At 39.4% G+C, this 25,616-nt stretch overlaps 1 protein-coding gene across 1 annotated transcript in view; it reads right to left on the minus strand.

Moving 5' to 3' along the window:
- The window catches only part of thsd7aa (thrombospondin, type I, domain containing 7Aa), a 184,660-nt gene that overhangs the window by 100,308 nt on the left and 58,736 nt on the right, over window positions 1–25,616 (minus strand). The window contains exons 4-5 of the mRNA XM_085377919.1: window positions 21,145–21,326; window positions 1,787–1,942 (exon numbers count right to left, since the gene is read on the minus strand). Coding sequence (XP_085234045.1) covers window positions 1,787–1,942; window positions 21,145–21,326 — 338 coding nt within the window. The remainder of the gene's footprint in view (window positions 1–1,786; window positions 1,943–21,144; window positions 21,327–25,616) is intronic.

The following is a 25,616-nucleotide window of genomic DNA, read 5'->3' on the forward strand; positions in this document are numbered from 1 at the left end:
TTTGACATGAAGATTTTGGCTCTGTTTATTTTTAATTTTGCATTATTCATTGTGTCCTAAAACCATTTCACATTTTGAAAAGGCAACTGTCATCTACTAAATTCAGTCAGCTGTGGCTAATTAACATTAATTAAGATGATAGCACTGCAGTTTTATCCAGGTCACATGTCTTATTCTTGAACACTGCTGACTGCATAAATTGAGGACACATAGCTTGGGACTTGGTCAAGGATGTCATAGGCTGTCTATATAGTAAAACATGATGGCAACCTCCCTCTTGTGGAATTCAGAAAGTGAAATGTGACATAGAAAACAAGTGCTCAGTTTGCTGTTGAACACTTACTTTGATATAAATCTGACACTTTTTTTTACTGTTTTGACACTGTACTGTACCCCGGTAGATTTTACTGGGAAAAGATGTGTGTGCAGTGAAGACTTTCAGTTTTAAAAGGTTTAACAAAATTCCTTAGATGCACTTTTATACATAGTCCCATATTTTCAGACGTCCAACATTCAAAACTGACTGAAAAGCAGTTTCTTTATTCAGTCATTTAGTCAGTCACAAATGACCTGAAATTCAATTCAAGTGTTGAACTATTTAGTGGCTGTTCACTGGAAATGTCAACATGAGGTCCAAAGAGATCTTGATGCAAGTCATTCATGAAAAATTGAAATAAACCTATGAGAGAGATAGAAAATACTTTAGGAGTGGCCAAGTCAGCAATTTGATGTATTCTTTATCCAGCTCAGTGACATTGGAAGGACACAGGAGACGAATAAAGTGGCTGATCACAAAATACTTTCCTTGGTTAAGAACACTCTTAATGAGGTCATTTTTCAAATCTACAATCAAGACACACCTTTCTGAATGAAATGCCTTCATGAAGGAAAATCACTGGCATTACAGTAAAATTTCGCACCCCTGGTAAAACCCAACAACAGGAACACAAGATTAGATGTTTAGAGAAAACAGTTCTGAAAAAAATAGTTCTGAAAACAAACAAACCAAACAAAAATAAAAACATATGAAAACAAGATTAAATTGAATCACAAGAAGGAAGAGAAAAGCAAAGATAAGGAAAGGAACGCCTCATGATTCAAAAATTACCACATGGCATGGACATGTGAAACCAACTCACTAATGTTTATTGATGACTTGACTGCAAATTGAAGTTGCCAGATAATTTCTGAAGTGCACAGGTTATACTCAGGACGACAGCTGCAAAAAAGGTCTGACAAAGTATCTCAAGGGAGGGAATGGACTGACAGTGACACACGATAAAAGTAAATAAAGCCAGAAGGATCCATTTCAACAATTTCTAGTCATCCTTTTAATTTGATGTTCTTCATTAAGGCAGAGTCATGGTGGACACTGCTGTTCCAGGGATAACTAGAGATGAAGCAGTGACTGTGTCAACTCTACTGATGGACTAACATCCCCACGACAGCAGTCAGAGACCCATTCCAACTGTATGGCTTCTGTAATTGATTTTGACTTTATTGTCAACATCAAGTTTAACATTTGCAATACACAATCAAAAACACAGTAAAATACTACAGAATATGAAGGTAGAATGTTTTGTACATTGTAAATCTGGGTAAAAGTCAATGCACTGCAAATTTTGTTGGCTTATTTGTTTTATTGGGGCACAATAACAACCGTAGGGCAGATGAAGGGGTATGCAATTTTTAAAGGGAGATTTCAGGAAAGTAAACCCTACAGAACTCCTTTGATTAGTCACTTTATGACACAATATACTATTGTAACCCTAACAGTATCTCTTACCTTTCTTGGCTACCTGGTCTTGACAATTTTCATACGTGCAGGGTCCCCACGTGCGCCACGAAGATACCTCACAATCAACAGGACAGCTTATGTGGCAGAGTTGGGTGGTGTTTGGAGGAATACCCAGACAAAGCTTACTGTCCACTGGCCGCAGTGCTATAGAGACACAGACAAGCACAAAGACACAGTGTTAATCTATGCCAAAAAGGCTTTAAGACATAGTTTAAAAACAAACTAGCTCATTAAAATGGTAAATGGACTTATATAGTTCTTATATAAGGCTTTTCTACTCTACCTGAGCACTCAAAGCCTTGTAAAGTGATTAGAAAGTACTCAGCTATCTGTTCAGTAAGTGGTGCTGAGGGTGATAATCCATGTATTTTCGCATATACCCACAGTCATGTGACTTCTACAACACATGACAGACGGCATAGTGAGTCCTGATTGTCAGTTGACCTCTGCTCCATCAGCTGCAGATGGCTGTCTGCAAGGTCGTCAGGCTGATGAGTCATCATAGTTGTGTCACATGCACTCATGTGACATAGTTGTGTCACATGAGTGAGTCACATTGGACTAGGTCTAAGTAGAGTCCTTCTGTGAGTGGCCTGATCCAGGAGCAGGTGGAAGGGGGGATTTGAAGGAGGCCCAGTTTGGTGGTAGGCAGTAGACGACATGCCCTTGAGTGCTAATGTGGCAAAAGCTGGCGGATGAGCAATCCAGTCACTTTATCATGGACTACTGGTGGTTCTATTGTTAATATTTTGGGAATAGCGGGTAAGATAGAAAGCAGTCATTTTCTTTCTCATAGTGTTACAACCACCACTGCCCTGTGATGCTCTGGGTGAGTGAAACAGAGCTGGGCCCCAGAGCAAGAGTTTGTCCGTTTGAGTCACTCCTGTCACATCTAATTTTCTTTCTTGCTAGAAAGTTCAAAAAGTACTTCAAGCTGAGATCTAGGCTGGCTTAAGTTATTGATGTGATTTATAGACTGCCATTCAACAGTTATTCAACATCAACAAAAAGATTTTTTAAGTTTGCAATCTGCAGCTGTTTGGAAATAGGTCAAGGCGAACCTCCTCATCTTGTGTAAATCTACAATTTTCCCTCTTGGATCTTTTTGTTCTCATTCCAAGATATTCCATCTTTGCCTCTCTTTGTCTCCAAACTGCTCAGTTTGAACTTTACCTCTGATATACTCATTTCTAATCGTATTCCTCCTGATTACACCTGTTTTACAGGAGGAGATCACTGACATGGGTTTTCATCATCAGGCTGTCCAACCTCTCCCTGACTCGTGCCACTGTTCCTACTTGTCTGAGGGCCTGCACCATCATTCCCATCCCCCAAATACTGGAATAGACAGCCTCAGTGACTACAGACCTATAGCTCTCATGTCTGTAGTCATGAAGTGTTTCTCAGCACACCAGAGACTGCCTGCCTCCCTCCTCGTTCAACCCCCACCAGTTTGCTGAACAAGCAAATCAGTCCACAGAGGATGCCATTACTATCACCCTTCACAGAGCACTGAGCCATCTTGAGATGAGGATGCTCTCCGTGGACTACAGCTTAGCGTTCAGCAACACAATCCCAAACATCCTCATCACCAAACTGGGCCTCCTTCAAATCCCCCCTTCCACCTGCTCCTGGATCAGGCCACTCACAGAAGGACTCTACTTAGACCTAGTCCAATGCAAGGTTGTTATCGTTAACAAAAACTAACCAAATAACAAACACTAGAAGTAAAAAAGCATTTTTGTTGGATGGATGATGGATGTAGAAAAAAAAAAAAAGAGACTTTGTAAAAAAAAAAAAAAAAAAGGAAAACTAACTAAAACTAGAATGAGCTTTCACAAAACTAACCAAAATTAACTGAATTTATATAGAAAATGTGTTTAGTTTTCGATGATGTGTGTGTCTGTCATACATTTGTCCAGACACGTGCAGAGGGTGGGGGTGGAAGGGGCTTGAACACCGACCCCTTTCCCGATGGTGCCCCAGTTTTCTTTTTACTTATTTGAACCATTGCATTAATCAGCAGCATTTGAGTTGCATATTGACTTGTTGGGGTGGCTGTAGCTCAGGTGGTAGAGCGGGTCATCTACTGATCGGAAGGCTGGTGGTTCAATTCCTGGCTTCCTCCAGTCTGCATGCCAAATATCCTTGAGCAAGATACTAACCCCAAATTGCTCTCTGATGTATCCATCGGAGTATGAGTGTGTGTGAATGTTACCTAGAAAGCACCTAGAAAAATGTGCGAATGGGTGAATGCACAAGTTGTGTAAGGCGCTTTGAGTGCTCAGAAGAGTAGAAAAGCGCTGTATAAGAACCAGTCCAGTCCACTTGTCTGATGCATACGAATATGTAGAAGAAATCTACCTACACTCATTTATTGGCTGATATCGTAATTGTGTCTACTAAATTCATCTTAATTACAAAGTTACTCTGCCATATATCTTTTATAGTTACCTGATATCAATGGATGTTCATCTGCCCTACATTAATATTTTTTTTAGAAAGAGGTTCATAGGTGTGAATGTGGGTTGTCTGTGTTGGCCCTGCTACAGATCGGCGACCTGCCTCTCGCCCTATTAGCTGGGATAGGCTCCTGGGATAGACGTCTTCCTGATGTATGTATTCCACTTGTTGTACATACTACTCTTCTCTGAAATTTATTCTTGCTGTTCAGCTATTTATATTTGTATTCCATCCACAGTTTGTGAGGTGAATCCACAATTTTGCTGTACATGTGCAATAACATGGCTATTCTATTCTATTCTATTCTATTCTATTCTATTTTTTCCTTCTTTTTTTTTTGGCAATACTGACACAGGCAATACATGGACTCTACAAAGGTTGCACAGGAAGTTCAGCCCCTCCATGTCTGCCAGCACAGTCTCAAGAGCATGGAGGAGATTCTCTGTGCAAGGAAGAACAGGATGGGCAATCTCAGAGCTCCACCAGTGGAGTCAGTTCTAGATTCCTCCTGGTGCATGACAATACCTCAAATGCCTCTATGCAGGCAGTTCCTGGAGGATAAGGAATTAATACCATTGACAGGCCACCATGCTCTTCTGACCTAAACCCTTCTGGGATATTATCTTTTGGTCCACCCCAACACTGCTAGGTTGCACCTTAGATTGTCCAGCAGCTCAGTGATGCCCCGCTCTAGACTTGGAAGGAGACCTCCCAGTATCAATGACACTGAAAATAGCTGTACATAATGTAATTTCTGTGAGACCGTTATGAGTATTGTTTTTTCTAACAGTTAAAATTCTATTTGTGAAGAAACTGATGAAGTCGTTACCAGTGAAGGTTAAAAGCACAACAGAGCTCTGACTCTTTGTGACTCATTCTTCTTTGTGCTGTGCTTCCCAACACCAGAGGGCACTGCTCTGTGCTGCTATGCACCAGCTGACTAATAACCTTATTGCCAGTTCCTTTCCAGATGAGGATTCATTGCATCAGAGTTACACAGCTATTATATATAGCATGCCACAGTTTCATGCCCTGTAGGTGTTGCATTGATCATAATGTTCAGTATTCTGAGATATTAAGGTCTCAGTCCCACTGGGGTTTGCTGATCATCTTTAGAGAGCAAATTCTTACATTACAACAGCTAAATTATCAGCCAATTAGATCCGAATTAAAAATCACAAGTTCTGCAATGACAGTAGCTCTAAGAAATTATATCACTGCTGTGGTCAAAAGCAATTTACTAGTCAGCAACAAAATCTGTTTGTTTTTAATGTTTTGGTAGAGTTTGGAACAAATATTAGAGCATAGTTTAATTAAGCATCTGTTGAGAGGTGTGTGAGGCCACCAGTGTAACATGTGCTCAATAGAGCTCACTTACCCATCTTAAAATATCGCAAGGTTTCAGATTCTTTTGTCTTACTGGGGTGTTCTGGCAACAAAATACTAATAATCATACCAGAAAAAATTAGGCTAAGCAAAATAGACAGGTGGAGCTGGATTAAGTGGGATCAGGATACACAAAGTGACTCTGAGGCTACGTTCACACTGCAGGTCTTAATGCTCAATTCCAATTTTTTGATCAAATCCGATTTTTTTGTCTGCTTGTTCACACTACAAATAAAATGCGACAGCAAACGCGCTCTAGTGTGAATGCCCAAAGCGGCCCGCATGCGCAAAAGAAGGCGTCACACACAACGCGCTCTGTTTAGACCCAGCACAAACAGCATTGTTTGATAGATGGCCCTTAATATAAAGACTTCGGACTTTACGTTTCCCAATTTTTGCTTGAAGTTATTTTGTTATTTACATAATAATGTAAATAACCTAATAATGATCCTTGTTGCTGTTCTAGAGGAGCGGTGCTTCAAAGGATAGCTGCAGATTTCTGTCAGAATCTACAGATTGTACAGTACAAATAAAATGTTCACGTTTCTCCAACGTTGTCTTCCCAACAGTTTCACTGACATCTACACTGGATGGCCAGGAAGTGTTCGCAATGTCTTCTCGGGCGCTTCTCCGGCGCTGATAATTGGCGTCTGTCTTGTGTCGGTGACGTAAAAGACGGATTTAATGCGACCTGACCATCAAACAGCAGTCGCTTTCTAAAACACCAGATATGTATCGGATTCAGCACCACATACGAAAGTGACCCAGATCGGATTTGAAAATATCGGATTTGTGTCGTTCACACTGTCAGACCATGATGGGATAGATGGGTCGCAGGGGGTAAAAAAAAATCGGATTTGATGCGCTTTCGCCTGCAGTGTGAACGTAGCCTAAGACATTCCAGTCAGTAATATGGTCCTCTCTTTCTTTGAGAGAAATCTCTAAAAAGGAGCCACTAAACCAATCAAAACCTTAAGATGGATAAAGTCACTAATTTACAGCATTCAATGAGTCACTGAGTTGCTAATACAACATAAGTTTTAATGCAATAATAAAAACTGTATGCAAACTGAGAAAACATGAATAAAGAAAGAAAAACACATGAAAGTATTTTTACCTGATGGCTTCACTGCGAAGTTCTACGAACATTTCTGCTCATTTCCATCTCCACTACTCATAAGAATGACCTCAGATTTTAAAACCAGTCTCACCAAGTTTGAACACAGCAATGATCACCCTGCTTTCCAAACCAAATAAAGATTACGCCAGCCTCTCTGACTGTCAGCTGCTTTCTCAAATCAATACAGACATTAAAATTATAAATGAGGCTCAGGCATCTAGACAAGACAAAATCATACCAATTCTAATTCATCCTGACCAGACTGATGTTATTAAAGGTAAACAACTTTTACTTATCAATAAATCTCACATTTTAATCTTATCCTCACGCTCCACAATGTTACTAGATAAGGATGTCTTCTCTTTGCTTCGCTCTTTACATTTTTCATAGAGCCAGTAGAGGATTTAATCAGACAAAATGAAAATATCAAAAATGTATTCAAACAGCCACCATAGACCATGAAGCCATTTTTTATGCAGATGATATTTTATAAAAATACAAATGTATAATTTCTGCATTATAAAAATATTAATTAAGCACACAACAGAAGGAAAAACTCAATATAAAAATGTATCAAATGGGATTTTAGATGCATACACTATTCCGAAAACACATGTAACACCTAAATGCAACCTGGCAGTGCAGCCCAGTCAAGACACTGATCAGCTACAGCATCTTCCCTGTTGGTTTGCCACATCCTGTTGTCTCCACAATGCTGCGTTCTAAGTGACTTGTTATCTGTCGAACTGCAAGGTTCCAATGTAGCCCTTACTGTTGCCATTTTTAAAGTGTAAATTACAAAATTATATAAGCATTGTGAAATAGAAGAATCGAAGGGTCTTCTGATAAATCATATGCCTGGAGATGGAAATGTCTTAAGTTAACCAGATCAGGACCTTAATAATCAAAAATTATTTATTAAGGGCTTCTGACAGAGAAACAGTTGCAAAGTGCACAGAAAGAGTAAAATAAATAAGAAATTAATAGAACATTAATAGACACAATAAAATAGAACAGGTACTTTTAAAATAAATAATTCATAATTCAATGAACTAAAAGTAAGCTTTTTATTCCCAGGCCAGTGGTCTAGTTCAAGCAACCAAAACTGCATTTACTCTAATCCACTTCCCCCTCAGGGTCAGTTTCACTGACTGTCAGTATCCCACTTCTGTCCAACCCAGTTAATTTTGGAATATTCTCGATCTCCTCGTCTTAACCTGCATGGCGAGGCAACACCGGACTGAGCCAAGTCAAGTTTAGCACATTTCTCTTCCCGTCTGTGTCCCTGGCTCTGGTCATGAGGATGTTGTGTAATGGGTGTCTGTAGTTCACAAGGGTGTCTGTAGAGCCACACCTTTCTTTTTTTGACCCTCCTCTCATCCCATTTGTAAAAGTACATTGATGTTTCCAGCAATATTAATGAATGGCTGAGTGCAACTGGCACTAATCAGTATACTCAGGTCAGTACATGATCTAATTAATAGAAATACTAAATCATAATATGTGTTTTTTTTGGTTTTCAATAAAGTTTAGTTTTATTAATTCTATATTTTTGTTTTAAGCTGTTTCTTTTTCGATTTGCTCTCCAGGCTTGATGGAGGTGTTTCAGAGTTGTTCTTTGCTGGTTTTAAAGACACTTTCAGTCCAATGCTCGTACCTGCAGGGGGTTGTTTTCCAAACCCAGTTTCAACCTTGCAACCATGCAAATGAAACTGTATAGGATCAAGTGTGAAACTCCTATCAACTATTTGGGCTGAATTTTGTAGACCAGATAAACTAAACAGCCCTATTTTGAGTTGTTAGATCATGCCATCATGTGAAAATGACTTCTGCATATTTTTAAATTACACTTTATTATAAATTCAACATGATGTCACAAAGTTTTGGATGTCTTAACATCAGGTTTATTAATGTACTCTGGACTCTCTACTTTTTAGGACTGGGATTATAACAGTAATTTAAAAATCAGATGAAAGTTCTATAATTATTTTAATCAAAGAACAAAACACATCAAATGCATTCAGATAGAAAGTTTTACAAAAAGGCAGAGATGGGGGTTGTCTGTGGAAGGAAAGCTCTTATTTCACATCGAATCCTTAAGAAGTGACAATAGTTTCAATGTAATTGATTTGAATGACAAGGACTAAAATGAGACAAGCAAAAATTCCTAATTTTAACATGTTCCTAAATGTTAGGAGCATACAAAGAAGAGGATTGGTTTTATAACATCCATAACAGGGCTGGAGCCTATCCCAGCTGTCATAGGGCGACAGACCCTGGACAGATCACCATTCTGTCGCAGACACATAGAGACAGACACCCATTCGCACTCACATTCACGGGCAATTTAGAATCATTAAGGCATGTTATTTAACTAATTGCAAGCCTTTCTACTGTGGGAAGCCAGAGTAACCGGACCAAACCCAGACGAACATGAACATGCACACAGAAAAGCCCCGGCCAAATGGTGGAGTCAAACCCAGGAACTTCTTGCTGTGAGGCAACAGTGCTAACCACCGCACCACCGTACTGCCCTTTTTCTTTAAAAACAGTGCTCTGTAGTGACCAAGACATCGATTTACTGATCCACACTACTAGGATCTACAGCAATGACATCAGAATTTCATTCCGACAGGAGCATTGTAGTAGGGATGGTAACAAAGAGAGGGAAGGTAATCAGAACTGAGGGGAGAAGGCAACTGAGGCAAACACTGAGAACAGATACAAGTACCTTGGAATCGCACAGGCAAATGGGAACCATGAACAGAACATCTCTTTACTGTCTTTACTTATTGTACATGTACAACGAAAGAGGCTGCTAGAAACGCCACAACCCCAAGTTGGAAGGAGACTGTGGACTAGTGATTGACAGAACCACTGTCCAGGATTAAAAAGCAAACATCTATGAGTACATCAGGAAAATGGCCACAACTGATCATGTGCTTAGTGAATACCTCAGACAGCAGAAACCCAAGGAAGAAGTGGGACAAGGAGGTCATGGAAGAACAGGCCCCTGTATGGCATATACCACTGGCAGACAGCAGAAGTGACTCATATCAAAATTCCTACCAATAGCTTGACAAAGCTGAACACAGTGCACTGCATATGGCAGCACAGGAGCATGCGACATCGATAGAGGCTGCCATCTACCACACCAGGCAAGACTCAAGGTGCAGGATGTGTGAAGATGCCCTGAAAGATTCCAGCACATACCAGCAGGGTACAAGATGCTAGCAGGCAGGACACACATGCAAAGAAACTGGACAAGCAGAGGAAGAGGCCTATAACGATAGCTGTAGCTATACCAAGTGATAGCAACATCAGGAAGAGGGAACACAAGAAGCTTGAGAAATACCAAGGACTGAGAGAGGAGCTCGGGAAGATGTGGAATATGAAGGCAATAACTGCCATGCAAATTATATCCACTTGTATATCTCTTCTAAGCCCCAAGATGTATCTAAACTACAGATTTTGCAAAGGTGATTGGACTCTATTAAACATTGGATGGCTAACCATTTTTCCAGTTTAATGGAGAGAAAACACAAGTCCTTGTTTGAACCTAAAGTTAAGGTAATGCAAACTCTCGGTCTTGCCATATTCACTACACAAAGCTTAGCAACTTTTAGCGCAGCTTTCACTTTAGAGACTTGTGTTAAATATCTGGCATTTATCACAAATACTGTGTCACATTCTGAACTGTAAATTGTTATTGATGAATTTACTTCATCATGTCTACATGCATTATTTATTTGTATTAGAAAAACCTCCCTCACTAAGTCTTCACATTACACTCTTGCTAATTCAATTACACCAGCTTTCCGTCAACGTCAAAGTCCACTTTAGAATCTTTTTTTGACTTTTAGAGCTCAACATAGCCAAGCATCAAGAACTTTTACAGACGTACTTTTAATCCATACGTCGCAAGCAGGTCCCTGAGGGCTGCTCAAAGCCTGCTCACTGTGCAGCATGCAAAGCTGAAAACTATATTAGACAGAAACTCTGCAACTCTCTCACTCAGCTAAAAATCATTTTAGCGTTTTTGTTATGAAGCACTTTTTATATTTATCTTGGAAGATGCTATATCAATAAAAAATTACTTTTACTTACTTATCATTGTGTAGCTGTTACAGACTGAATTTGGAAATTTTGGAAATTTGAATTTGCGTGAAAACAAGCTGAGGAATTATTAACAAATACTAGACTTTTAATGGATAATTTGTTTTACTGTAAACACATTTAGAAATCCCTTTTATAGTCTTCCTGACCTCTTAAAGCACTTTAGACTATAACATTTAAACAGCACCTGACATACGTGGCTTATTTACAACCAACATTGATATTTTTGGACTGTGAGGAATAAGCCAGAGTGCTCTGAACACAGCAGGGCTTGAACCAGGAACCCTCTTAATAAGAAGTGACAGCACTAACCACAATGCCACCATTAAATGCTTAAAACTAGTGGTGTGCGATACTGCATCGCCGATACCAATACTTTTCTATAAATAAGGTGGATGCGTCATTGAATTGCTAAATCTCAATTAATTTTCATGACCTTAAGTGTCTTTTGTGATGTTTCCTTTTTTATTATTAAATAGTTAAATCCCAGGACATAATTAGGACAAAGTTTATAATTAAATAGAAAATGCTGTATTATAAATTTTTTAGAAAAATCTTAAATTAAAAAGTGCACGTAAACCGGTAAACAAATTAAAACAAACAAGTCCTGTTGAGAAGCCCCCAAAGCGTCACGTCACGTGACAGCGCAACATCTGAACACAAGAGGGGGGAGGGGGGGGCAAAGTGTGCCTGCTCTGCGCTGACACAGGAGCGGTGAGTCTGGCTGTTTCGTCTTTCATCTGCAGCACTGCAAACAAGAGCGGAACTTAAAGTAAAGAATCGATCTCATCAGGCTATCTTGATCCGATAGTGATGACGACTTGGTATCGATACAATCAATATTTGGATCGATCCGCCGACCACTACTTAAAACCAGAGTACAGAAAACCTGGCACGTGCCTTTGACCAACAACAACTTGGTTTCAAAACAACATACGTTGCAGAGGTGGAAAGTGACAAAGTATAAATACTTTGTTACTGTAGGTAAGTAGAATATTCAGCTATCTGTACTTTATCTCAGTAGTTATTTTTCTTGTTTTTTACTTTTTACTTTTACCCCCCACATTTCAACACAAATATCTGTATTTCTATACAGCAAATTCAAAAGTGTTAAATGTTTTGGTGTTAATAGTCTTCTTGCAAAAGTAGAGTTAATTTTACTCTAAGCAGAGTCACATTCTTTTAATGTAACTCTGAGGTGTAAAATGATAGTAGTTAAAATCGAGTGTTAAAAATGAGTGTTTCTCTGTCAAATCTGGAGGTGTTACAATGGAAACATTAACTCTTGACCTCTTAACTCTGAACTCCTAGAGGGGCTATGACACCAACAGAGTAAATTCACAGACTCCGCCCCCAGCACGGCTCCAATCGAAGCTGAAGTGAAGCCGTTTCAGAACATTTTGCTCTACATATTTGAGTTGTTTGCCATGCTTGGTAAGTCATGTTTTCAAAGATTGTTTCAATTATTATTATGAGCTTTTACTTCTGTGGCTCTTTGGAGTTGAGACAAAGCTGTGTGAAAGGCATTAGCCATGTTGCTCGCTGATAGCATAATATTCTGTTTTAGCTAGCTGAAAGGTATTGTTTGCGGGCAAATACCACAGCCTTGAAAAAAAGCTTGCATGTGAATTTTCAGTCAAACTTTTGGTCAAATACACCTAAAACAATGTCTAGAATGTGAAATGTTGGTATAATGGTGCTACTTGGAGCCTGAAAACGATCGCCCATAAAAAAGCGAGCAAACAGCTGTAGCAGACGTCCTGACTGGGTTCTACGTTAGCATAGATCCCTCCAGAGTTTTGTGCACACGGTTTAGGTAAAAATGAAAAAGGTTGAGGTTTTACATTTAGTTCAGTATTACCTGTTGTCTGTGTCTTTGTCTTTTGGGAAAATACTTTACACAAGTAATGGCTCAAAAAGGATTCCTTTTTTTTACTGTGCTACAATTGTTTACTGGATTATTTGTGCCATTAATTAGTGTCAACTAATTTTTATTCGATCTCCGCACAGGATATGCTTGTGAAGATGGAATATGGGGGAGAGCAGAAGTGCGTTGAAGTTCCACAAAGGGATGAATGAAGGACATGCATATTGTATTGAAGAAATAAGTGATGAGAATGTTGTTATTTGCATTTACCAGCTCACCTATGTCAGACCTTTTGATAAACAAAATTCTAATGAAAGTGAGAACATGTATACTGTTACATCTTTCAGAAAATGTTTTGAAATTGTGGTGCACAGTTCAGAATAAATGTTTTTCAAAAACCATTGCGTCTTTTTAGTAAATGTTTATTTCCAAAAGAAATTTCTAGAAGTTCAGAACAGTAAAATTCCCGCTTTTTAGAATGAATTAGAAGTTAACTCTTACGTAGTTAAACTAAAATACTCTTTGAGAGTTAATATATAAACTCTTAACACCAAGTGTTAAATTATCAACTCCAGACAGATTTGGTGTTTAACACTAAATCAGAGTTAACGTACCAACTCTCCAAAAACAGTTAAATTAACACTCTCTGGTGTGGACCCATATAGACACTTTAATAGTGTTGAAATCAAATCCGACAGTGTTAATTTGGACATGCTGGATTTGCTGTGTACTCCTGACATTTTCAAATCAGGCTCATTACTTTAGGTTCAAAGGTATAATTTATAGCGTTATACTCAGTAGTTTAAGTGGGCTGGGAATGGGTGCAGGTGTCTGTATGTTGTAGTGAGCATCTAGCTTAACCAGCTCTATCCTGGCCATTTGTGGCCACTTCACTTTTCTTTTTTCGACCATTTTCATTCTGTTAATGCAAATGGAATGAAACTTCCCAAAGGTGTGTATTTTTTTCAGATTTTTTAATTTTCAACATCAGCTCCTTAATAATGTCAATAATATTCACTATACACCAAATTGTTCCTCTTGGCTCTATCGTGGCCATTTTTGGCCAATTGAAACCCATTATAACCACCTTTTTTGATTCCTTGTTATTGACAGTACTAAATCATACAATTTAGGGTAAATTGCTTTCATTCTAAACTCAACACATGAAAATTGTATTTTTTAATGTTTTTTACCAAATTACATAATTTACCCATTTTTGGCCAAACAAGCGATTTCATGTAATAATTCTCGTTTCTAGTAGCGGCCTTTGATGGCTTACCACACTCCAATGGACCAAAATAATGAAACAATTTTGACATAGGTTTGATCTTAAGGATCTAATAGTTTGTGTTTGTGCATGACATCCTTAATTTCCTTCGGGATTAATAAAGTATTCTGATTCTGATTCTGAAACATGTATTTTCAAGATAGACTGGAATAAATTATGACACATCAAACATTACATAATAATGGATTGGATTTATATAGCGCTTTTCAAGGCACCCAAAGCGCTTTACAATGCCACTAGTCAGTCACTCTCACATTCACACACATAGGCTGCAGTGAATTTCTGTGGATGCAGGCTGCTGAGCTTTGATGTTCCCAGTCAAACTCAGCTTTGAAGCACATGTTAAAAGCACTTTTACTCTTGTATTTTTCATAAAAAGATACCATACTCAAAATATTAACTCAACAAAACAAAACAAAACCCGATCACAGGACATTTTGCAGAGTTCAAAGCTGCAGCTGCAGCACAAACAACAACAAAAACTGTTTATAAACGTGTCCTGGAGTTTATGCAGGTGCAGACAGTGCTACTGCTGTAAGTAAGCCTAACAGCTTCCAGATCATTTATTCTTCAAGCAGTCCTCTGACCTTGAAGAAAACACATCTGCCCAAGATGAAGAAACTTCTTCTCCAGAAGATGAGAGGACAATTTCCAAACAAGCTGACCATCAGGGCTGTGCAGAGAGGTTTAAAGGGGCGGGTGCTCAAAGTTAAAAAGGGGCACATTGAACCAGGCTGAATAACAACAACACACATTCATCAAGAATCTAATATGGGCAACAAGGCAAAGCAAACGTAACCAATGTTTTAGCTGTTGAGGGGTTGCTGCTGATAGTGCTGGAGGGCAGGGCTGTGTTGATCTGAGACTGTAGACATTAAAAAGTCCAGAGAGATGGTAGCTGATTAAACAAGTGTCATGAGATAATAACAAAATGCAAAGATTGGTGACAGCGCTTGGAACCATAAGGCAACAAAAAACTGTGAGAAATAATTTAGGCTCTGCCTGTGAATCACTCTTTGCTTCTCTTCTTCCTTCCATCCCATCATTTCATATATCACTCTCCACTTGCTGTCCATCTGAGAACAAGGCACAACTTGCTATTGCAATAAACTATAATCTAATTATCCACACCTAACAACTCTTGCACTTAATCTATAATAAAATGATGACAGAAAAATGTTATAGCCCTGCCTTTAGTAGCCTCACACAGCTCCTGCTGTTTCCTCCTCATGTCCTTACCAGGCACGTCTGGACAATGTTATATCATGAGTAATACTTTTAAAAAAAAATCCATCTAAATAAAACACACACATGCACACACAGTGACATTTTAGACCTTCTTCAGAATACTGTATATACTATGGGCATCATGGTGCTGATCCAGAATCCTTACATTATTATTTATTACTAGAGCTACAATAATAAAGCAAAGAGGAGGGGGAAGTAATAAATATGAAATAATGTATTTATGATGATTCCATTTGTTTCACTATCCACTCTGTGCAGGGCAAAGCTTATTACATTTTTAAACTAGAGATACAATCATTTTACTGCTGTAAAATCCAAATTTTGTCTTATTAAAAATATAAATCTAATATAATCTGCTTCTTAATGTATGTTCTTTAAAATACAGCGTGTGTTTTTAATATATTATAATTATAATAATGCATAATTGTGAACATGCATATTAGATCGTTTTTTAGTGAAATATAATCCTTCCAGAAAGGCAGGAAAAGCCCGGAAACTTACTTTAAAACTAAATATGTTCACTAAAACGGTGACAGAGCTACAGACCCATGACAGCCTTACACAGGTAGCCAGCAGCTATGACCAGCACTACTTGTGCAGTTAATAAAAGGACAGGTAATGTTTGTCGTGCTGTTGCACACACAGCACGCTCGTTTGTTTCAGTTCGTCAGTTGCAACAAGACAGCTTACCAACGTGTACGTAATAAGCTAATACTCCTGTGTGCTACACACTTCAGTGTGCGCTGTACACCTACTTACTGGTTTTGTCGCATCAGTCTGTGTCTCTGAGTTAACTTGTGTTTCTCCTGCAGCTCCGGACGGCAAAAAATGCGCGTGCTCTTTGTGAGCTCGTTCCCGGCTCGTAACCAGCGCGTTCTGCCGTCAAGGGCGATCATTGGTTAAATGTGATCATTTGACTGATGCAAGCCAGATCCTTTTATTTAGCAAAACTATGATTAATAGTTAAATATTATTGTTGAGGGGCACAGACAGGACTCCGCACCCACACACACACATTAAAAATTTTTCTTTTTTTTTAAAAAAGTTGCCTCAACAAAAGGGCACTTTGGGCACACATCAGGAAAGGGGCGGGTGCTCAAGCCCCTCTAGCCCCCCCCCCCCTCTGCACGTGCCTGCTGACCACATTACCACTGATGATGAGTACTAGCCAGTGCCTGAATCCTCTTCTTTGGGGGAGGATTGGGGTTGGGGGGCATGGAGGTGGAGGCTGAGCAACTGATGGAAAAGAACATAGGAGCATTTTCTGAGACCGAGGAGCCGGTGACTGAGTGGATCCCTCATGAAAGGAAAACCATGTGGGTCCCACCACTGAAGAGAGACTGCTCTACAATCCAGTACCCACTGGTATCAAACCAGGGCTCACCCTGTATGCAGTTTCCTGCATTAGCAGCCAGAGATCTACTTTTGACTTTTTTAAAACAAAGGAGATCTTTTAGCTGCTGTGCACCCTTACGAACCTGCACAGGAGGCGAAGGTGTGAGGATTGTAGATGAAGTGGAGATGTAAGCCTACACCAGAATAAAGCAATGTATAGCATGTTGGATGACAACACTGGAAGTTCCCAGGAAGTAAAAAAGGGATGGGGTTCAGACTCCAACTGACGGAGGAGCTCCGAGGACAACGTCTTTACTTCAGTCACATTGGCAGAGGAACTCCTCAGATCATAGCTGGACTGGCCATCGGGCATTTGTCCGGTGGGCCGCTGGCGATTTTTTGTTTTATGGGCCGATGGATTTTTTTTGTTTTTTAGGAAGTGTATATATAATGAAAGGTGTTGGATTGGCCAATTGGTCATGATCGACTCTGGGCTGGACCAATTACAGCCGAGGAGGCCGGATGCACCCTCCCCCTTGTTTAGCAATCACGTGATTTTCGCGCATTGCATGCTGGGAACTCGTGGCAAAACAATCCAAGTACCGCATCAAATGCAAGCATTTGCAGCACCGCAAAACGTTCATTCTCCGGTTCCAATACCTTCTTGTTTTTTCTTTGCTGCACAAAAAAGGAATGTACAAAACAAAAGGAGAACAATGCCGGTCCGTACAAAGACAGACTCGACGAAAAGACAAAGAAAAGATACGAGGAAAAAATCAAAGGAGGGTCAGACCCTTACGAGCACACAGAGGGACAAAATACATTAGCGTGCTGCCCAACTTTCACCACGCTCAGATTTATAATTATACGGTTCTTGGAGTGAGTGCATACACTCATGAAGTTTAGTAACTTCAGGTCACTGCAACAAGCCCAGGTACAGTTTACCGACGGATGGGTACAGGACCTTGAAATGCACCGTGTGGAACGAAAGACCATGGTACGAACAAAGGTAAGTTTACCAGTCTCACAAATCGTTTTTGTCAGTGTACCATGGTAATAACAGAAGCGAAACGCAATATTGTGTCAGGACAATTCACTATTTATGCACAATAAACAAAGGAGCATAGCGCGACAATTTCTGTTCAGCGCCAGACTTGCTTGTAACCTATATCACCAATTATGTTAAGAAAAATGATGCATTAACTACTGCAAAACTCTGACCTTTGTGGGAATGCTTGGAGCAGACTAACATGTGAGCTGGAGTGTTCTGAGACGTTATATTTGGTATATCCAGACCATCCGTCGGCTCTTACTTCGGAAACATGGCTTACAAAATTTCTCTTCAACGACGTAATCCGATAAAAAAAGCGATCTCTTTACCCGTCGGCTTCCCGTGGCTGTCATGCGACCGGCTATTGCAGTTAATAATACAACAGCTTCTTGACATTTTTTGGGTTTCTTTTTATCGCTGTGTAACTGAGTTCAATTGAAAGCCTGCGTGCGCTAGTACCTCTTGCCACAAGTTCCCAGAATCCTTTGCGGTTTTACCCCTGAATGACGTCACATTTTCAATCTTTATCCTGGTGGGCCGGTCTCTAGTCAAAATGCCCGGGCCGATTTTTTGTCCCAGTCCAGCCTTGCCTCAGATGAAAACTGGCACAGGGGAAACAAACCAGAGCTTCCTCCCCAGCTCCTCCAGTTGCAACAGTGAAAGATTTTGTTGTCTGTCTTTCGCTTCACCAAAACTACCACGGCGATATCCCACATGCCAAAGCAACAGAGGAATGCGCTTCTTTTGACCACAACACACAGGGAACCAGCAGTTAGTGATGGGTAATAGAGGAAGCCTGGAAGCAAGAAGCAATCCTGGACTACAATAGGCACAAATACAGCTTGGATAACTTATCTTAAACTATTATCTTAAACTTAGAGAGGATGCTGGCACCTCGAGTTGTAGAAGGAAAACTAACTGATGGCTGATGGCTCTTTCCTCCAATCTCCTGGATGTCTTGGGATACGATGTCTTTGTCCCACCGGAAACAACTTCACTGAAGTGGGGGAGTGCTCTACAACCTACAAATGAAGAGTGATCCTGGGAGAGCTGGGACACATGCTTGTGACCTCAACAACTGCAAGACACCCTTGTCCCTAATTCCCAGCCACTTCTGCCAATGATCTCAAGATACAGTAGTCTGAACCAGAGTGTGACCCACACCCCACCATCAAAATGAGAAGAAGGTGCAAAAGGTGCAAAAGCGTAGTAATAATACATAATCTGACTGGTATTCAAAGGGTATAATATATGAATATGAATTATAGTTTGGTTTTCATGACTAGGAGTGGTGCTAATTAAAAAAATCAAGTCAACGAAAGTAGAAAAATGTTTTAATATATATTAATTTTATAGTATTTGGTAAACATAAACAGGGGGTGGCCACGAACAAGCTGAGAGGGATTTTTCTTGTCTTTCTGTCACTGCAAAAAAACCCAAAGATGCATAAAACTCATTGATACTTTTAATTATTGCTATGCATCTAACCTCCACCATGGTTAGAAAAGAAATCAGTTTGCATGTATTATTTAGAAAAAAATGGGGATTTTATGCTTTTATCCCTATGTAAATCATTAAAATTATGTGATTTAACTGGTATTTAAAGGGTTAAAATTATGGATTTGATTGAAATTTTGGTCTTGATGAACAGCACTGATGCTAATCTTAAAAACCAAGTCAAAAAAAATAATACAAGAAATTTCAGTAGCAATGCAATTATATACAATTGCGAGATTTGAGGTTGTCTTCCGGCTAGTGCAGTGGACAAACAAACTGGTGTTTAAAGGGTTATAAATTTAAAAAGTAATAATTATCTTATATTTATGAAAAGAACTGAAGTTACTTAAAAGCTTTATGCAGAAAAAATGGCAAAAACAAAACAAAACATAAAAATAATAAAAAATTACAGACCTAATCTGTTGGCCACTTTTGGCCACGAACAAGCTGAAAGTGATTTTGAACAAACCAGAGGGTTAAGAGGGATAAGCATAAAGGGAATATTGTTTTTACATTAAATAACCTTTCTACAACATGTCTAATTAGCTCAACAAACATCAGCAAACAAACAAACTAGCTAAAGTTCCTGACTTAGTTCCAGGGAGAAAAAAAAAGGAGAGCTAACTTCACTCAGAAATAGTGAAAGATCTAAGAAAAGGCAAAACAGGACAGGAAGAAGAGAGGTTACATTTAAATTTAAGGGCTGCTTACTAACACTGCAGATTTAAAAATTATATGTAATGTCATGTGAAGCATCCTGCAAAAAGTAAGTATACTAATTTTGTGTTATTCAAATGTTGTATTACATTCTGGGTAGTTTTTTGCAGGATAAACAGGTTAGCTTACATGTGGTGATCTTTTACTGTAAAGCACTGTGTTGTGCACTGATACACTGTGGCTGTGGTACTTATGGCTACTGTTGGGTTACATCAAGTGTAGCACAGATTAATTTACATTTAAGATGATGATGCTTAGATTCATTCAGTGAATTCAATCATTATCCTACCTTTATACTGTTTATTATAAAGAACATATACAGTATACTATTAGTGTATGAAATGAAACTCAGCCAAGATTAGAAGCTTAGAAGCATCTAATTCCATCTTGTTGAGTTCAGATGTGTAAATCCACAAAGAGCAGCGGGTCAGTTGATCACAGCTTGTCCACTAAGAAAATCTGTCAGAGTTCATGTTAGAAATCATTGTGAGTTGTTGATATTTTCCCCATGCTGAGCCACTACAGCAGATCTTTGTGTTCCCTCACTTGCAGACTCTCACTTTAACCCCTCATTGTTCTGTTCAGGTGTGTGTCCCACTCTACCATGTAGGCAACAGAAAATAGTATTTTTTTTTTTAAATTCTCTTTTACTGCTTGTGTCCTAGGTAACAGATTCAAGTACATCCATTAGAATTTAGGTTTGAATAAAACTAGTATTTAGTCATGCACTAATATTATATTTGCAGAAGGTCCAGTTACCTGTGCACGAAAATAGATGATAGAATTGTCTTCACTGAGCTACTTTTTACTTTCTTGCTTTATGTCTATGGTATTCACTTTTACTTGAGTAAAGAAGTTGACTCAGTACTTCAAGATTTACTGGAGTATTTCTTAACACAAGTATCTGCACTATACAATGTCTGTACTATGCATGCCACCTCTGTTGAAATAGCATGCATATATAAAAAATTAGTATGAGAATTACAACACAAAATGCTTTCTCAATCTAAGCAACACTTCAAGTAATACACAGTGTTGTCATTCAGACAGATATTTTCCATTCATTCTGTTCCTTTGCTGTTTGCTTGTCTTACCTTTGAAATCAGTTCTTGTAAGGATGATAGTGGTTTTAAGATATAATGAAACAAGCCTTAATCAGACAATGAAACCGGATGGAGGTTAATTTTGAAAAAGACCAATGCAATGACAACATTTACCTTCTCAGGAGTGTTTTTGTTTAATAAAACAGAAAAATTACCTTCTTTGCTCCTGAGAGGACTAAGGTTTGATGGTGTGTCAGTGCTGGCTTGCACACAGTACACCTCCCGAGTCTGAGTACCACCTCCACACATTCCTGTATGGTTTCCACGTCGGCGGTCCTGCTGGCTCAGTAGCATGTCCACCTTGCACTCTGTCCATTCTGTGGTCTTCCAGCTGTACCTGCGGATGTGTGACAACAAGAAGAATATATAGGTATAGCTCCTTTGTGAATCAATAAATAAACTGATAACATGGAACAACATTTTTGCTCATTATTTTCTAAGAAAGATGCAGATACAAGCAAAAACTATCAAACTGTGAAGGTGAAGTACAGCTATTGAGACCATTAATCAGCGAGTCGCACAGCCTACTTGATAATAGGCTTCATTTTCTGACTATCACACATACTTTCAGCTTTAAGGAGCTGAGCAGGTCTTCTGTGCCATTGACAAGTTGCTGCTTGTCTTCCTGCAGCGACTGCTGACATATTAATTTAGTGTTTCTGACCATGAAACAACGGTCAGAATAGAATCAAATCAAACTAGCACATGACTTCGAGTAAATATATGGTTTATAAAAAAATGTGTAAACATGCATCATGAAGGGGCTCATAGAGACCACAACAGTTTTCAATGAAGTGTACAATAAGAGTAAAATTGCTGTATATTATTTATATAGGTGTGTGAGTTGATTAGAGTATTATGTGAAGGTAATCCTTTAAATAAGGAAAGAAGAAAAGAAAAAGGTGCTAGCAGAGAGATTTAAAAGTAATTAGAAAAAGGAAAACATTTTTGAAAATGACAGAAAGGAAGAGAATGACTGTAACTAAAGTGGAGTGAGTGTCATGGTCCCCGTGCCTGTGCAGCCGGCCCCGCAAGGCTACATGTGTTTTTGTTTACTCTCCCTTTCTCTTGCCTCTCCGCCTGGGCGGAGCTCACTGCGGGCTCCCGCCCTTGGCCCTCACACCTGTTGCCCGTCAGGCTGCCATTATGTGTCTGCCATTTAAGGCCGAGACGCAGTCTCAACGCTGGATGATTGTGTGAGACACATTAGTGAGCCTCTAGCCTCAGTGAAGTTTCCGTGTGTAAATCTGTGATTCTGCGTAACCGATCTCTCTTGTGAGTAGTTTTCCTGGACCCGTAACCTACCCGCTGTGTGGACATGTGTGAAGAAGAGAGCATGTGTGAGAGAGCTTCCCCTTCTCGGATTTTCCCCCTGGACCCTAGTAACTCCGAATTTCCCCCACTGTATATATTCTGCACCTGATGATTGTGTAAATAAAACTGAACTCTGCTCTGCGCTTGAGTCCCCGCCATCGCTTGTGACAGTGAGCTGATTCTGAGATCATTTGGATCAAATGATGCTCCACCCCATATGGCAGTGCAGATGTAGGCCTTAAGCAATTAATGATCCAGTAAGTGTGACTAGAAACAGAAAATGTAAAAGAGAAAATCTTGCTAAGCACCAATGAGGGTGCCCTCCAGTGGACTAATCGACTATAAGTGATTCATGAGTTAATAATAAGTATAACTAGAAGCAAAAACCTTAAGACCATGCATGTATAAGCAAAACAAGAAATTAGATGTGACCGAGCATGCTTGAATGTGGACATTGTTAGGGATAGTAATGTTTATATAGGAGCACTGACTGTGATTGCTGAAATTAACAATCTATAATCTACGGGCAGTGGTGAATAATATATTGGTGATACAATGTAATCAGGACAAAACTGATAATAAAGTTATGAATAAATAAATAAATAAATAAATAAGGCAAATTAAACAGGATATGGTATAAATGCAATAAAAAATAGACAGGCTAAATACTGTACTATGTAAACTCATATTAAACAATAATGGGATATCTATAAAGAAAAAAGGGAAGTAGCAGTAAAGATGAAATCATTGCCTGAATATAAACTCAAAACAAACAGAAACTCAAGGAATGAGAACATTTTTGGGTTTAGTATTGAAGTATCAAGATGATGCTTTGGTAAACACATCACTGCAGACGTGTTTACCAAAGCCAAGCTGCAGTAATCGAGCAGATTGTGTAATCAGCCACACTCACAGCAGCCCTAGAGTTAAATCCATTTTTGGGAATTCCAGAGGTTTTTGGAATGAAGATGTAAATAGCAGCATGTGAACAGCTTTTCCTACACTAACACAGCCTCTGATAGTCAGAGAGGTGAATGACCCCATAATTCTAAATGTTCCAGGAAGTTTGGCTCCTTGGTCACAGGAGAGGAAAGCCTGGTTAAGAGCACAGAAGCATCTTGTGACAGCAGAGTGGCTGAAGAGCTGTCGGCATTGAAGGACTGGATGGAGTACACAAGGAGCGAAAAAATGAATGCTGACCAAATAGCAGGCAGAGCTGACCAACTGGAAAATGAAATCAGAGAAACAATGGAAGCTGAGAAACAACCAGATAGAATAGATCTGCACGTGTACCATACACACCCTATTTGCTAGAGAAATTAATAAACCAGAGATGTTGGAAGAAATTTCTGGCACATGTAAAAAGTGTGGTCGAGGGGATACAAAATGAGAGAGCTGGAGCAAAATTCAGCCCCTGTGGCATCCCTCACCAGATCTGGGGGTCCAAAGGCTCATTGAGTGGAACATGAAAGAAAACTCTCTCCGAAAAGAAAAGCAACTACATAAACACATCCTTCACTTTCCCAATGACTTTTCTCATCACAGAGTGAATCCTTTTAAAGATCCATTAATGAATCAAAATAATAATCATTGGTGCCAGAAGGAAGTCCTTTTGATCACTCTTCTGGCCCAAAAGAAGATCCTACTGCAATCTAGGGTTGGCAGATAAGCTGGCAGACCTCACTGAGGGTGCAAATTAATTTATCAGTGCTTTAGAGGAGAGCAGTGCTGGAGTAATGCTGGAGACATCAAAGTTCTGTTAATGCATGTGGTAGGTAAACGCGTTACTGGAGATGTGTTTACCAAGGCTAAGCTCCCACAGTTATGCCAAAGGAAAGACAGTGAAGGGTTTGGAGGACATCACACAGACATGTAGGAGGTACTGAGAACATTTTATCCAGAAAGAGTAGACCCCTCCAGAGTGAAGGGAGAAAAAATTACAGATGATTAATATCTTTCCAAATTTCTTCACAACTTTCAAAGCAGATTCAAAGGTGAAACAGGCAGTATTTGGAACAGAAACCCTGTTTAAGGTAATGACAGTGGAGGCCATGCTACATGAAGTGCAAAAGTGAGTGGAAATGTGGTAGGCCTGAATAAGCTGGCATGGCTGTTGGTTGTAGATCATATTGTCCATCATGTTAACGATTAGGAAAAACACCAAGCAAATAAAATGAACAAATGTTTGACAAATAAACTGAGACAACTAAAGCTGGGAAAACTAACCAAAAAAAAGAAAGACAAGATGAAAGGTGCTGTTGGTGACCACTGATCCAGAAGCAAACCACAAGCACCAGCTCTAGCTGTAGCAATGCTGCAACCTTCAGCACATCATTAATCCAACAGGTCCTTGAGGCAGATGAGGTATGAGTTAACATGACCAACAACCAGGACTAAGGCAGTCTGGACAACACCAACTGTATAATCATTCTCATCCCACACTTCAACAGAGTGAAGAACTCATTGTTATTTATTCCTGGTGTCTTACTATTTATATTTTATTCCTGAACATTTGGCGTGGAGCACCCATAATTTTGTTGTACACATACAATGACAATAAAGGGCTATTCTATTTTAGTGCAAATAATGTATGTTGGGGTTACAATTAGCATGGTCATTGAAGGAGAGACTATCCCGTTAAACAATAGATCGACTCTGGTATGACATGAATTGAACTTACTATTATCAATACTAGATGAAGACCCATCATGCATTGGTGATACCGTGCTTGAATGAGTCACATAAACTAGGTCCCATGTGGGAATCTGCTCTGAAAGTACTTGAGTGGATTCTACCTGAAAATAAACAAATTCATGTTTCAGCAGCAGTGATTGGTACCATTAGAATATTGATAAATGTTTGTGATGGCAGCCAAGAGCCTGGTGAGTAAGACAACCATGGAAATTACTCTACAGCAAGCAATAGGTATCCGCCCTCTATTGAAGTGTTAATAAATCATAAGTTTCTGCAATACAACAATTTTTAGCAATTCAACATCCTGACTCCAAGACTATTGTTTGGTCCGTTGCCTCAGAGCAATCAATGCATCATGAATCACTGCTTCACACTGTTGTTTCTGATGCTCAGCTGTATACTGTGATTGATTTGTGTTCAGCTTTTTTCATTTACCCTTGCACTGCCGTGTGAAGGCTGTGTGCAGGCAGGAAAAGGACCCAAAGTGCAGACTCACGGCAGGCAAAAGTGCACTCCAAAACTCAGCATTGATTGCTGGATGACAAAACGTAACAAAAGCCCAAAAACACAAAACACTGGGTCGACGACCCAGGCACCCTAACATGCACCTTGATTCACA

The sequence above is a fragment of the Diplotaxodon limnothrissa genome, linkage group LG18 (genome assembly GCF_057381915.1).
Source record: "Diplotaxodon limnothrissa isolate DT_005_m linkage group LG18, D_limnothrissa_male_GT1.1, whole genome shotgun sequence".
Classification (NCBI taxonomy): domain Eukaryota; kingdom Metazoa; phylum Chordata; class Actinopteri; order Cichliformes; family Cichlidae; genus Diplotaxodon; species Diplotaxodon limnothrissa.